The 14,413-nt window shown below is 44.8% G+C and overlaps 1 protein-coding gene across 3 annotated transcripts in view; it reads right to left on the minus strand.

The window, feature by feature from the left end:
• Positions 1-14,413, minus strand: part of LOC142761680 (uncharacterized) — a 47,132-nt gene that overhangs the window by 20,901 nt on the left and 11,818 nt on the right. For 2 of the 3 annotated variants that reach the window (XM_075874138.1, XM_075874140.1), the window contains 3 exons: positions 9,762-10,053; positions 7,727-7,862; positions 2,944-3,111 (listed from right to left, as the gene is read on the minus strand). In XM_075874138.1, the coding sequence (XP_075730253.1) occupies positions 2,944-3,111; positions 7,727-7,862; positions 9,762-10,053 (596 nt within the window). The remainder of the gene's footprint in view (positions 1-2,943; positions 3,112-7,726; positions 7,863-9,761; positions 10,054-14,413) is intronic. The other variant, XM_075874139.1, reaches the window with a different exon arrangement.

Here is a 14,413-nt window from a genome sequence, read left to right on the forward strand (position 1 = left end):
ATAAAGGTGTTTTATTATTAGTAGCTGAATTCACAAAGGCTTCCCACTTAAAAGAAGTCCAGGTCCCAATGGAATCAGCGCCAAACTTTAGAGCTAACAAAGCATAATTCAGCCTCCATACTTTCTCTAATCTTTCAGCAATCCCCCTACACAGGTTGTGTACCAAAAGACTGGAAGTCAGCTTTCATAATATCTATATCTAAGTCCAAGGACAGTTCCCTTCCAAGCAACTACAGGGCCATAACGTTAGCGTCAATTAGCTGCAAGCTACTGGAACACATAATACACAAACATGTGATAGCGTATCTAAACAACAACAACCTACTTCTTATAAACCAGCTTGGCCTTCGCAAAAATCTGTCTTGCCGAACCCAACTTTTTGAATTAGTGACAAATATTCATCAATCACTGCACTAATCACTGTGCGTCGACACAATGTTGATCAACATTTCTAAGGCATTCGATCGCGTCCCTCACATCGTCTTGACTTTAAAAGTAGGCAATCTGCAGCTAGACCCCAAAACAACAAAATGTATGGAACATTTCCTAAAAAAAAAAGAAAACAGTTTGTCGAAATTCAAAACCGTATATGAAATAGCGAACACGTAATACCGCGTGTACCACAGGGGTCAGTGCCGAGTTCACTTTTATTTTTGATCTACATCGACATAGTGACCGACATAAACGCAACAGTCAGATTGTTCGCAGATTACTGCGTAATCCATAAGAAAATATCGTCTCCCACCGACATCATTCACTTCAGTCCACCTTTAAGAAACTGACAGATTGGGGCTCTGCATGGCAGACGCAAGTTATTACAGATAAAACAATGCACATTAAGTTTATGACGGCCGCGAATTCTCAGAGCAACTCATACACACTTGACAATATAAAAATTGTCCCAATTTCTACATATCAATAATTAGGTGTTATATTCCTTTCGACGTTGACCTGGAAGAACCACATAGAGTGCACAACTTCTAACGCCCTAAAAAATCTCGGCCCCTCGAGACGACGCCAACATCTTGCTAACCGGGACACCAGATTATTAGCCAATTAGTCAGTCAATCGTCCTTCATTTGAATACACGATTATTACGTGCATCCACATCGTGTCTCTTGGTCTAATCACCTCGAAGCTGTCCAAAACAAAGCAGCGTGGTTAATCCAATCATCTTATTCTTGATTTCGAAGTGTCACAAAACTAAAAATTACTCATAATATGCATTCACTCGCCTTGCGTCGTACACTCGCCTGGTTATCCTACTTTCACATCCTCTACCATAGCACCACGTCTTTTTCACGATCTTATATTATACCCGTGCACCACATCTCGTCTAGATTAGACCACGCCTATAAAGTCTATCCATTTTTTGCTCACAGAAAAATACCGGAAATCACCTCTTGCACTAACAATAGATCAATGGAATTCACTGCCATCTAGCATTGCCACTATCTACAGTCATCAGTCTCTTGAATTAGCGCTGCACTCGTTTCTTAAGCGCGATAACACTTTTCAATAGATCAGATAATTGTATTTTATACTGATCTTTGATTGTGTTCATTTGTGAAATGTTATTGCCTATTTGTGAAATGTTATCGTTTCTGCATTTTATTTGTAGATTACCTTTTTCTGTATTTTGTATTCTGCCTTGCTATATACCTGAAATATGATTGTATTTTACTCCTTATAACGCCCCCCCCCCCCCTATGTGATGCCTTCTGAACCTATAGGGTATCGAAATAAACATCACTCGACTAACTCATAACTGTCAATGACTCGAGTCCATTACATGCAAGATGTGTTTTGCGACGAATGTTGCGGCATCGATTGCGCTAGCAGACTGGAGTCGGCCTTCTAGGTAGCGTTGGATAGAACTCGAGGAAGCGCAAGCGAAAAAAAATCGCGAAAAACAAAAGTATCTCAACCTCCGATGACAAGTTCGAGATCCTGTTATACAAAATAAATACCACCTTGAAGGCCACGTGGTACTTTTAACATCTCTTCTAGGGTCTACAAGGTATCGAGAAAAATCAGGAATGCTCCACCGGTTCCAAGAGAAGTAGATTGTCATCGGACGCAGCCGAAAAGACTCTCTCCATGATGTCGGCGTCAACGGCGTCGGGCGTTTTTCAACACATGGACGATTCTGCGTTTCTGGGAATCTCTGCGCTGCCATTCGCGCGTCGCCAACTCACGACCTGCCTTCGCTTGGCCTAGCTGAGAAAAGTATTCTTTCGTGTTTGAAAACCCGTCAGTACATTTCGAACAAAAAGTAAAGAGGACCCCGACATTTTTTTTTCCAATCTGGGCTTTAGCGTTCCAAAGCCATGATATGATGAGAAACCCCGTAATAGAGGGCTCCGAAATATTCGACCACCTGGGGTTCTTTAACGCGCCGATTCATCTAAGAGCACGGGACCCGAACACTTCGTTGGCCTTTCGCTGGCGTCATTGTAACACTGATTATTTGACCTTGTCATGTGTCGATTGCACGGCTTGGTAAGAAGGGGTGAACTGCAACATGTGATAGATGTTGCAGCGGGAAAAATGGGGCAGTGCCTTGATTATAATGCTAAGATCAAGGCCTGCTAAAAAGGGTAAACAAATAGGAACCATTTTTGCCAAAAGAGACAAGAATGAGGGTCGACTCAAAGAACCAGCCAACTGGAGGCGCACCAAAGGAAGCGAGCACGTGAGGCTAACGAGAAATCGCACCAGAACCCGGTTGTTCACCGGTGGGAGTTACGGTGGAGTACAAAGGAGTGTGTCAGTTCATTGAAAGTGAATTCATCCAGAGTGGCAAACGCTGCTTGTAGTCGCGAGGTAAAGGAGCTAGCCTATGCAGGCAATGAAACAGCAGCCTGACAAAGGCGGACATGAGCTTCGCCATTTGAACGCTTTTCACACAGTGGAACTGGCTGTACTTTTTTTTCTACTCACCTCAATTTGCTCTAAATCCAGGAAAGTGAGCGAAGTTGTCTCCTCTACGTAGCCACCAATCATACGTGCATCTTCTTCGCTAAACCACATGTTCGAAAGATTGAGGTAGGTGACGTTCGTCATGCTTGCGATAGCCTCGCTACAAACTGTTGCCGAGGTCAAAGGGATCTGAAGTGACAAAAAGTAAGCAGCAGGTGAACAGGGCACACTAGTGTCTTCTCTGTTGTTACTTCAGTGACGCCAGACAGTGTATCCTTTCAAGAACTGTATGGTATACAGCCCTGAAACAGTTGCACTTCAATTGCGATTCCATAAAATTGCAAACACATTCTTAACGAACAAATTACAAGTACTGCAGATCGGGCGACTTGGTTTATTATGAATTGCGATGATTTAGCGCAGCTTCTTTTGAGCATGAAAAAAAAAATAACGACAGGCCTGGTCGGAAGGCGCAGCACAGTCACAGCGAAAGCTAGACGAGCGGCCTTTCAGAGCCTTTTCAAAACACTCTTGTCTTGTCTTGTCGCCTAGGATATCTTGGCTCATAACCACATGGGGTATAGGCCACACTGTATCTCATAATAGATAATTTTTTTACAACGCTTGCTAAAAAAGAAATAAAAATTTGATAGGAACAATAATAATGTTCCTTTAAAAAACGTGAAAAAAGTGCAGAGGAATGCGATAAACAAGAATATATAAAACAAATGAACAAGAAATAGGAAGGGGGACAAAGGATTGGATATATCTGGCAGTACCACTGAATGACTTTATGCAGCTCTGACAGAATAGCACTGCGGCCCACTCATTGTGTGCTTACTGCAAGCACACTTCCTTGATACCCACTAGGACATTAATATCAAAATTTTTCTGTAGTAGGCTGGCATTCACTATGCTATCTTTTATCATTCTTCTGAGAAGCGCGGAATCAGCTAAACACCTCCAAGAAAATGTGTGCCAATAGGTCATTCAGTGGCTGACGACGATGAGGAATTATGGCTGAAGTGGGCATGCACCACAGGTAATAGGTAAACAATTAAGAACAAGCTTTTGTAATGAGTTGGAGCATTCGTCCTATTTTATTGGACGCTCTTCGCATTGTGCGACGGCTGGTTGTTTTTTCGCTGTTCGACAACGCTCTATAAGTCGTATTAACACAATTGCTTTCCCGGCATAAAGCCTGCTATGCTTGCCAACAAGTCTCAAGCGCCAGCGTAGCTCAGTAGTAGAATACTGGGGGAACTTCTAGACAGCTAGAAGGCATCTAGAAGTTTTCTCTGGTACGAAGTTCTAGACTTCGTACCAGCGAAGTCGCAAGCAAGCAAGGTGAAGGCCAAAGCTGTTCTGATATGCAAAGATCTTGAACTATTAAATTTTCCTATGGCTATCAGCGCCTCCAAGCAAGCAACCCTGTCAGTGTTCTTCAGGGCAAGAACACACATGGTGGACATGCCTTTCGGGTGCATTGCGAGTGAACGCGACTCGTGGCAAATGCATGTAAGTAAATTTCTAAGAAACACCTGTGCACGGTAGAGGTAAGGGTCTTGTTTGCAGTGAAGAGCTCGAATGACGTTACGCAGACTCTGTACTGCCTCCGGGGTGGTGCGTACGAATTTTCAGTCAATGGTGAAGACCTCTTCTATGGTGTGCCACACTCAGAGCTATTCAAAACTGTTTGAACATGTATTGAAACGAACGGAGTTATAGCGTTTGAGAGGGCCGCAGGTGCCTCTCTAGATAACTTCATGACGTTGCTAGAATTTTATCTACGCTCAATCTTTGTATCACTTGACGGCAACCTTTACGATCAATGAAAAGGGATCTGCATTGACTGTTTTGCTCCAGTGTTGTGTAACATGTTCTTAGATTCCTTTGACTGTTTTAGCTCAAGAACATGACGATGCAAAGATGCAGAAAGTCTTTCGGTACGTGGATAATTTTTAGTAATTTTAAACACTAATCCTTTTACAACCACCACTAGTCTAGTGGACGAAATATTAGTACTTTTCAGACAAAATTCTAACGGCCTATCGTTTGCGCATGAGCTTCCCATTGACAATAAATAGCGGGCTTTGTCTTGAGGATCATGTTCTCAGAGCAACACGTGTGCCCACGTTCACGCAAGGAACTCTTACCTTTTGACACGGCTCATTCTAAACTTGTAAAAAGAGTCATTGCGACCAATTGTCTCGAAGGAGTGCTGATAAAATCTTGCCCTCACAGCATGCAGGATAGCTACTTCAATCAGGCTAGGCGCTGCATTAAGCTGGTTATCCTAACTGTCATTGTATCCGTTTCCGAATCCTGCTTTCAAAAGTTGAAGTGCACAGGATAATGTAGGCAACCCAGGGATAAACGACCCATGGTTGTACAGTGTGTTCATAAGGTAGCCCAAAACCTTAACTTGGCGAACAGGTAGAATGTGTATGTTTTTTCTGCGCCACGAAAGCCGGCTGGCCTGTGCCCACGTATTTCTAGAACACCTGTGGGAAAATACACGCTTCGATGTATGTGGTTTGCGTGGTGGATGTGGTGTAATTTAACCGCACTTAGTTGTGGCCGGGTTTACATCGGCCAGACTAGACGGCGTTTGAACGTAAAGATCAGGGAACACTAGCTTTCAATTCATAGTTATTCAGGAGCACATTTGCCTGCACATTGCCGTTCCTGTTCTTGTGCGGCGCGGTTTTCAAGCGTTTCTGTCCTCGCAAAAAGCTCAGATGCTGAGGCCCGTGAAATAATGGAAGCGTTCTGGATAAAGAAAAAGGTGACTTGTGTACAAGTCACACGTCAGTGGTTTTGCGCATGTCTGAGTTTGATTTTTGCACTTCGTTGTCCGATTACATATGCCTTTGGAATGTTTTCGATTTTTATTTGTGGTCATGTGTCTAGGTTAGTTAGTGCACTTTGCGCATGTTCGGTGCGGCTATATAGTTCCTGCGTTTCTCCTGCAAATAAATCAGTTACGAGTTGACGCTTTTTGTTTGTGTGTCTTTCTTTCTGTGGTGGTTTAGGCGTCTAGAAGTTTCTCTCAGTATGACGAACCAACTAGCCCAGCAACAAGTACTTCTAAGGTTGAGCTGGTACCGAGTGGACCCGCGTTTGGGCCCCACTGTATTATTAGTGCCAGGTTTTTTTTTCTTTTCATATTTCACGCGATGTGCTTACAGACAACGGCAGCGGCGGACAACTGCGCGTGACCCGTGTGGTGATCTTATAACAACTTTCGCTGTAGCAAAGAAAAAAAGATAACGCCGAAGAAGGTTACCAGGGGATGAACGATTTGACTGCTTCAATGTACCTGTCAAGCTGCATATATCCTTGGCATATGTCAAAGTGGCCATATGAGGACGTGAGTGCGTAAGATTTCATGAAAAACATCATTCTTATGTCACTATCCCAGGGAATTTTTTCCCACCATTCATGCGTGGCAAATACTCACGCCAGGGCCCATGTAATAAGGGTATGTGTCAAAGGTGCATTATTCAGTCTATTATTGGACCAGGCTTTCAGCAATCCTACGCGACAGCGCAAAGAAGCGCGTGCCGCAGAAAATGTGTTGCCATTGGCGGCGTTCACGATTGTTCACTTATGTTTATGGCTTGCATACCTTCATGGCTGTAAATAATACAAACAGTGGCTCCAGCCATAAGCTAGCCGGGGCATTTAGCATACCAGTGAAGAATTCTGCGCCAGAGCTTCGCAAATGTAACAGCTTACATCTTAAGAAGACTATTGAGCTCCACACCAACACAACACCAAATATGTTTGCACTGTTAATTGTCTACTTTGATAACACGCCAGGACATTGACGACATCGTTACATTGCATCAGAACACATAGGAATCAGAGAGTTATTGCTTAGTGTTGTGCTAACGCGCCTATGACCACTACTTATGATGTGCTTTAAAGTATGATTTTTTTATTTTTTCTATCTGTTTTTATTTCCACAAAATTAATAGTGACGTCTCTGCTGCTACGTGAGTGCCGACCTGACGCGGGCCTCCACTCGCAAACCATTGTACTTGGTGGGCCTGATGAGCGCCCGATATGTGCGGCCCTACTCAATAAATCTAACTCGTGATGCTTGCCTGCCTCAAAACTAAAACAGCGCGACATGTCGTACTGGCTGTATACTTTGCACAAAAGGCCTTCCAACAGTGACGGAACGTATGGCCGTCGGAAGAGAGAATTATCGCAGGGTGACTGGTATTTCCGTGCCACGAAAAGTTTTGCTAGGAAAACAGCAAGCATGGGTTTTCAAGTATAAAAAGACCAAGGTGGGAAATGTGGAAGTTATTTTCGTGCGACAAGGTTACATGTGCAAATGAGGTGGCAATGAGGATTAGTTTGTTCGTATTGATGCATGGGATTTGGATCGTGAGCAGACTTAGGTACACCCGCAGTATGATTCTATTTCGTATTCCGTTTTCTTTTACTGAATTCCCCTCTCCTCTTCTTTTTTTTCTCATATAGGTTTGCTCACAATCAAAAACTAGTTAGTTTGCGCATCGTTCTGTTATCTCTCGTTTTTTTACCTTACACTGCAGCACGACAACAGCATGAAGCATAAATATACTGCATCATAAGAAATATTTTCCCTAAACTTCTTAGTTTGCTTATTTCACAAGTTAAACAAGCGTAACAGCAGCTCACCATTTCTGCAGTTTAGCGTCTCTTTATACTAACGGCACAGCATATGACACCGTCTTCGTACTAAATACATCTTAGTACAATCACCAAGTAACACCTCGAGAGCTTTGCAGCTTATCTAAACCATCACCTGACAAATGATGTCGATGGCAGCTTGCTTGTAAACCAATCGCTTAACTCCTTCGGCACCAGTCTTGAGGGCGTCCAACAGCACATATTTCTCGACCACCGTAATATAATGGTCCAAGCTTACTTCTGTAACGCACCTGCATCCCGAAAAATGGTCGGACAAATTGCATGAAACTTCAGCAGCATGTTTTACTGTAACTCTTCAACTATAAAACCTGCTGCACTCTTGGAAATACATTAAAAGGAGGAAAGAGAGAGATGAAAGGCAGGGAGGGGTAGTGCCTTCGACTTTGCAGTAAAGTGGAAACGTGGGGGAGTTGGTATTGGATCATGTTTTACTGTAACACCGCACAGCAAAAAGATGAGAAGAAACGATGCACACAAGTGCCGTCTTGTGCCCGATGACAAGCTGAGGATTTGCAATCGCGCCTGAGGATTCCAGCAGCATTTAACAAGCAGCTGTGTTTTCCTTGCCGTTCTCGGTAATTTACATTGTTGCTCCCGTATTAAGCTTCACGCACATCACTTAACACTGCCTCTTCGATCGCCCCATCTTTGACCGAGCGATGACAAGGAGTGATTCATCAACACGTGATATGGGATGGCGTCATGGCAGCGTCACGCACTGAGTCACAACGTCACGTTGTCAGTGACGTACGCCGCGTGGGTAATTATACATTTTAACTCAATTACCCTGTTTCGCTCAAAGAACCATTTAACGAGGCAGTTAGGCTTTCCGCCTTAATGACCACTTAACGAGGCAGTTCATGTTTCCACCTTTGAAACATTTTAATCGGCCCATTTATTCATAAATTACCAATAAAATTATAGCCAGAAGTGACACAAGAACGAGCGAAGAACACAGGAATTGTCCACTATTCTTTCTTTGTCCTTGTCTCTCCGATGTGGAGATCCACCCTTTACATAAGTTGGACAAATCGGGAAAGCGTCAAGTTCACCACGCCTTTCCCTTTCTTACTCTCTTTCCTTCTAGGTAGCGGCGGGCCGCAGAGACATGTGTGGGCTACAGGCTGAAAGTTGCCTAGACATGGCTTCACTGCTTCCTAGAAATGTACTAGCTGTTCCGTCTTTCTTGAGTTTAAGCTTTTAAGCTTGTGTTCCATGTCATGCCTCGGTGTCATAGATGTCCGCGACAGGTAAAAAAAGTTTTATAATCTGTATTATCATGACCAGCACTTTTCTTATGCAAGCACTATAGCCCATTTCATTGGATTGTAATAGAGATTATTCCACGTACTTTACAACACTTTGTTAAACTAATGGCTCCAAGTAATGAGAAACACTTGTGGACAATGACGTACGCCACATCACTGCAGAAGCTAATCTGGCAAACAAGAATGGCATGCTTTACAAAGTTCCCTTCTGCCTCACAGTAGCTATTTTTAGTTTCTACCTCTCTACGCTTTCAAAAGAAAGGTGTTGCAGTGTTAACAACGAGGTTATAGAATCAACCTCCACAACAATGTAAGCTTTGGTAAAAGAACAGTTAGGCAGTGAGACAACTCACTTTGGTACACTTCTGAGGGCTTTGGAAGCAAATTTTGCAAAGAATTTTCGTGCCCACGTAGCTCTGATTTGACAAAGACTAATGAACTGCTTGGCTTAGCGCCTTGAAGAACGCCGTTTTGTCTGGCCTTTTAAGAATCAATACAAAATGCATGGGAATTTTCTTCTTACGTATAGTAACGCATACCATACAACACAAACAGTGACACCTGGTGTCACGCGACATGTGCTTTTCGACGAATTTGGCATATCTGTTCAAGTGCAAGACGAAATGTGTACAAGCACCCCCAAATTGCAGAAGCGTGACTTGAAGGGCAAGTTGGTACTGGTACGAGATACTGAGGGGGACACAGCGCGAAAGCGTGACGAAAAAAAAAGAATTGCCAGGCAAAATAAGCATTGATGAATTGTGCGGAAATCCATTACACCACAAAATTTATAGGTGAATAAAAAAGGACTAAAGCCATCACATGCACATGAAGACGAAATGGAAGCAGAACCCCCAATACCTGTGCTGTTTCAGCAGCACGTGGATCAGTAGAGAAGCACGAAGCACGTCTTGCATCGCCGGCTTCTTTTCGGGCCACTCGTAGCCCTCAAGCACGAGCTCACCCCACATGTACTCCGACAATTCGATGCAGCTCCCGGCGAGAATGCCGTTCCACAGCTCCACATCGGACAAGATCCAGCAGGGCTTCTCGTTGGGCTCCCACGTGCAGGGTCGTTCGAAACACACATCACTGTGCAAGCTTCCACCGCTATGGCCATCTGCATCGTCACTCCCAGCCTTCGCCCGTGCCACTGAAAGTGGTGAGTGACGTGCAACTGGTATTTGGGACAGAACGTAACGAGTGCTTTCGCGAACAAGCCGGCTCTTGTGTGTCAATTGATCTACCATTGTGACATTTACAACAATCACTATGTTCATTGTGGTACATACACTCGATGCCTGCCAGCATGAATCTGGAATTTAAGCTCACTCACACGAAAAATGAATAGTCAACTACCCGTTTGTGGCACAAATCCAAGAGGAAATCCATGCGAATTTCTCAGAAACTGAAGCTTTTTCAGCTGCCAAAAAATTGGTGCTGGTCCGGGGATGAAGACAAATTACTGATTTGCTCGTTTATTCCTTTGCATTGCTAATTTTTATTGCTTGTAAGTTCAGACATGGTGAACAAGAACTAAAAAACTTCAGCGAAGCATTAGTGCGGCCCATACACGTAAAAGAGATGCGGCTCAAGCGGGGTTTCCCGTGCCACCCCCACTACAGGCACCTCACAAGACTATACCGTGTGTTCACATTTAGTTCACAAGTAGTGTATGCGCACTGTCTTGTAGCAAAAACACGTTGACCTTTTTGTTTAAGTATGTAGGCAAAGACTGTAGAATTTTTCATCATCATCTTATAGGCCTGTTTTGTTCATGGCCTGCTGTTTGAAGGCTTCGTTCGAGTCTCAATCATCTAGAGCTTGTGCTTTTAGTGCGAACTGAATAAATTGTACTTCAGCAAGCTTCTTAATTTCAAGATTTCATCTGAGTGTCTTTCTCTGCCGGATGTCATTTGGCAGTAATCATCTTGCTCTTACTGGTGCTCCGGTTGCCTGTTCGACGCATCACTGGACCAGCCGAGGTCTAGTTCTCCGACTTGATGTAAACCGATACGCAAAACCCCCGCTGGCCGTCAGACCAATCTGTAATCCTCCGATATTTTACTGTTACTCTATTTTACGTTCTATTCCAATGTGGTTTTTTCTCTTATTTTGGTTTTTATTGTCTAATTTAACACCACATGTTAGAACTGACAACATGTCAGTACTTGCAGTCAGCGTGTATAAACTACAATCTCTTTGAATCAGTGATATTATCTGCCCGAAAATAAAGGTGAAACATGACACGACGCACTTGGTGCAAATATAGTCAGCACTGGGTAAATGGTCTGACATCTCGAGATTGTAATATAAATCGATTATATTACGCAAAAACTGCATATAATACGCAAGAACGTCGAGATTTATGTGTCCCTAAACGTGGGCTGCATGTACGAACAGCATGTTCAGCCTGATGTGCTGGCGCTTGAGAAAGTCACAAACTACGCCGAGAAAACGTGGTCAGTTCCACATTGCTTCGCCATCCAGCGCTTGCGCTGCAGGTGACTGCGCGGTAAATATTGCTCAGGAGAGACGAACGAACAATGTTGTAATTACGATGTTTGCACGGTCAGAGTAATTGGGGTAGAAACAATCAAAATCTTCCACTTCGTCCTCTAGGTTACCGGCGCATAACATTAACCTCCGGTGGCGAAGGAACCCACATGGTGCAGCCGAAGAAAGAGGGTAGTGGAAATGTCCACTATACACGTTTGTTGGTGATGTGCGGTGTACGATAAGGCGTCAGACGGACAACAATAATGATGTCGGTGCGGGGTTGAGTGGATGAGGTCGAAGACAGTTTTAAAGTCCATAGTGTTTTTTGGGGACCTTCGACGCAAATATTTCTCGTCCGTCCGTCTGTGCGTCTGTACATTTGCCTCTTTGTTCACCCTTAACGGTACCCTAAACAGCACCAAATTGACCAATCTTCGAACGGCCGACCCGACTCCGAACGGCCGATCCCATCCGCAGCGCCCACCAATATTGTTCAAGGTTCAGCGTTCATACTTGTGTGATTGTCAATTAAAAAGCAATTATTGCGCATATCTGCATGACAACATGACAAATATATGTATGTGTATTTTTACTAGAAAAGGCATACATAAGTAACTTCAAGTATCATGGCCTTTATAACGCTGCGCTGGCCATGCAACGCTTGCAAGTAATGGCAAGTGTTTCCAACGCTTTGCTAAGAAACACGGTGGTGGCACCTACCCGTCGATTTGCGTTCTACAACTTGTCACCTCTGAGACAGGCGCGCACGGCGCGCGCCCCGTTTTTCAGGATAACTGCCAGATAGTGCTCATGTCTCACATGTGACGTGACTTGATGTGCTCATTCGCCTCCGCTGCACGCTCGGGACACTAACGCAGCGCCTCCAGAATACCATTCACCGATCTTCTTGCGCAGAACATCAAATAAACGTTTTATTCACTCTCCCGACTCGACGATAGTTGTGGTGTAATATGCAGATACAGGGCCAATTTTTTTCAATTTCATACGTGACGTTGGTCACTTAGTGGCGCACGCGGTATGGTCCTATATACTGGGACAGTAACTTCTCCGAAAGCCCAACACGGCGTGCTGGAGACCACAGGGAGACAAGAGATCCCGAGAGAAAGTGCGCGTTTCGATGACGGCTGCCGTAATGAGATTGTTGTCCCGCTTGCGAGTCAGTCAATCGAACGCGCGCACATTGATATGCATGGTCGGTGCGGGCTTTAGATTCTTGAAAGTATTCAGTAGGTGGATACGCCGAAGGAGGCATCGTGTTCACATGCAATGCTGTATTTCGGCCAAATAAAAAAGGCGTATAGCTGGCCTGCTCCTGCAGTGGTGTGTTACAGGCGAAAGTGTAAAAAAAACGCGATGCTGCACCCAACTCTGGTGATCGGCAGACACGTATATTGCCTGCATGTGTAATGGTTCGCTTTGTCCGCTCCGTGCACATAGTAGTTAGCTTATGCTTGGTCGAACAAGACGTTAAATATCATTGATGACCCTCGAAAAAATGTACCTGGCATGGTCCATTAGGAGCTCCCGTGGTGCTCTGTGCTGCAGGATGGCGTTAAGGAGCAAGAAATCCGCAACGTCAGTCATGCAACTGCTGGGAATTTGTGAAGCCAGGCATAGGCAACTGACCAAGCTATTCCAGGCTGGCATGATAAATAGGTTCTTATGGGACGTCAAGGGCTCAAAGAAGGCCAGAAAGCAGTAGTGTTGACTTATTCCGGCACGACAAAGGTCGCACGAGGTCAAGTAACGGGGTACCGACCTATACAATGCTGGCCAGTAGAACCGATGGCGCGTACGAGCATGGGTGCGGAAAACATTAACGTCACCCGCCGTCAGCCCGTCATGAAGCTGGGCCAGAACAGATATACGAAGGTTTACCGGTATCGCAAGTAAGAGATCAAACACCGTCAGGTACCAAATCGCAACGAAGAAAGGTGCAGTCACGTAACACAAAGAGCCTAAGCGAGAAATCAGGAGTTAGGGAGTTGACGCTGTCAGTTATCTTTCTAAGAGCCTGCTCACGGCGTTGCTCAGAAGAAATGTTGAAAATGTCATTCATAATGAGCGCAGACGGAATGGTATTATTCACTGAAGGATCTGGTGGGTCTACAGGATAGCTGGACAGGCAGCCGGCACCTTTATGCAGGCGGGAAGTCTTGTAGCCGACACTGAACATCAACTCTTGAAGTCTTAGTGCCCAACAACCAAGGCGACCAGAGAATTACTTGAGGGAAGACAACCAGCAGAGGGCGTGGTGTTCACTTACAATGGTGAAGGTTCTGTCATACAGATATGGGTGGAATTGTCTGACGGGCCAAACAAGAGCGGGGTACTCTCTGCTCTTGAATAATTTCACTCAGCTGTGAAGGGAAGGCTGCTGGCGTACGTAAGCAAGGGCGCGATCCTGAACACGTCAGTTTTGATCGAGCACAGCGCCGGTGCCAAGACCACTGGTATCGGTACCAACTTCGGCAAGGTGTATAGAGTCATCGAAATGAGCCAACACAGAGGGCTTTGAGCAGGACGTCAAGATGAGAAAAAGCGGATGCTTGCTGATGACCCCAAGAGAAAGGAATGTCCTTTTAGAAAGGGCTTGATAGGGGCGGTGAAGTGCCTGCGAAAACTTAAACGAAAGGCGAAAATAAGAGCACACGCCAAAAAAGAACGAGCGAACATCCTTGGAAGAACGTAAAATAGGGAAGTTGGTGCCGGCGAGTATTTTTGCTGGATGGGGTACAGGTACTGGAACAGGGAAGTGGGCTCACTCTTTAGTGAAGGCTTTGTGGTAGAGTATCTCCGCAAACATGCCAATTTCATTTGTTCCCGGCGGCGTTTGCGGGGCGCAGCACGTAAGATATTGACATGCTTCTTGGATTCTGAGCCATGCTGCGGCATCGGAAGAACTACTGTTTCGCGCCTCTGTGCCAAACACGCTACGTGTTTGTGAAGAGTGGGCCGAAGCTGTCGTTTAGCGTCCCGAAAGATCGTAATAG

This window comes from Rhipicephalus microplus, chromosome 9, assembly GCF_043290135.1.
Source record: "Rhipicephalus microplus isolate Deutch F79 chromosome 9, USDA_Rmic, whole genome shotgun sequence".
NCBI lineage: Eukaryota > Metazoa > Arthropoda > Arachnida > Ixodida > Ixodidae > Rhipicephalus > Rhipicephalus microplus.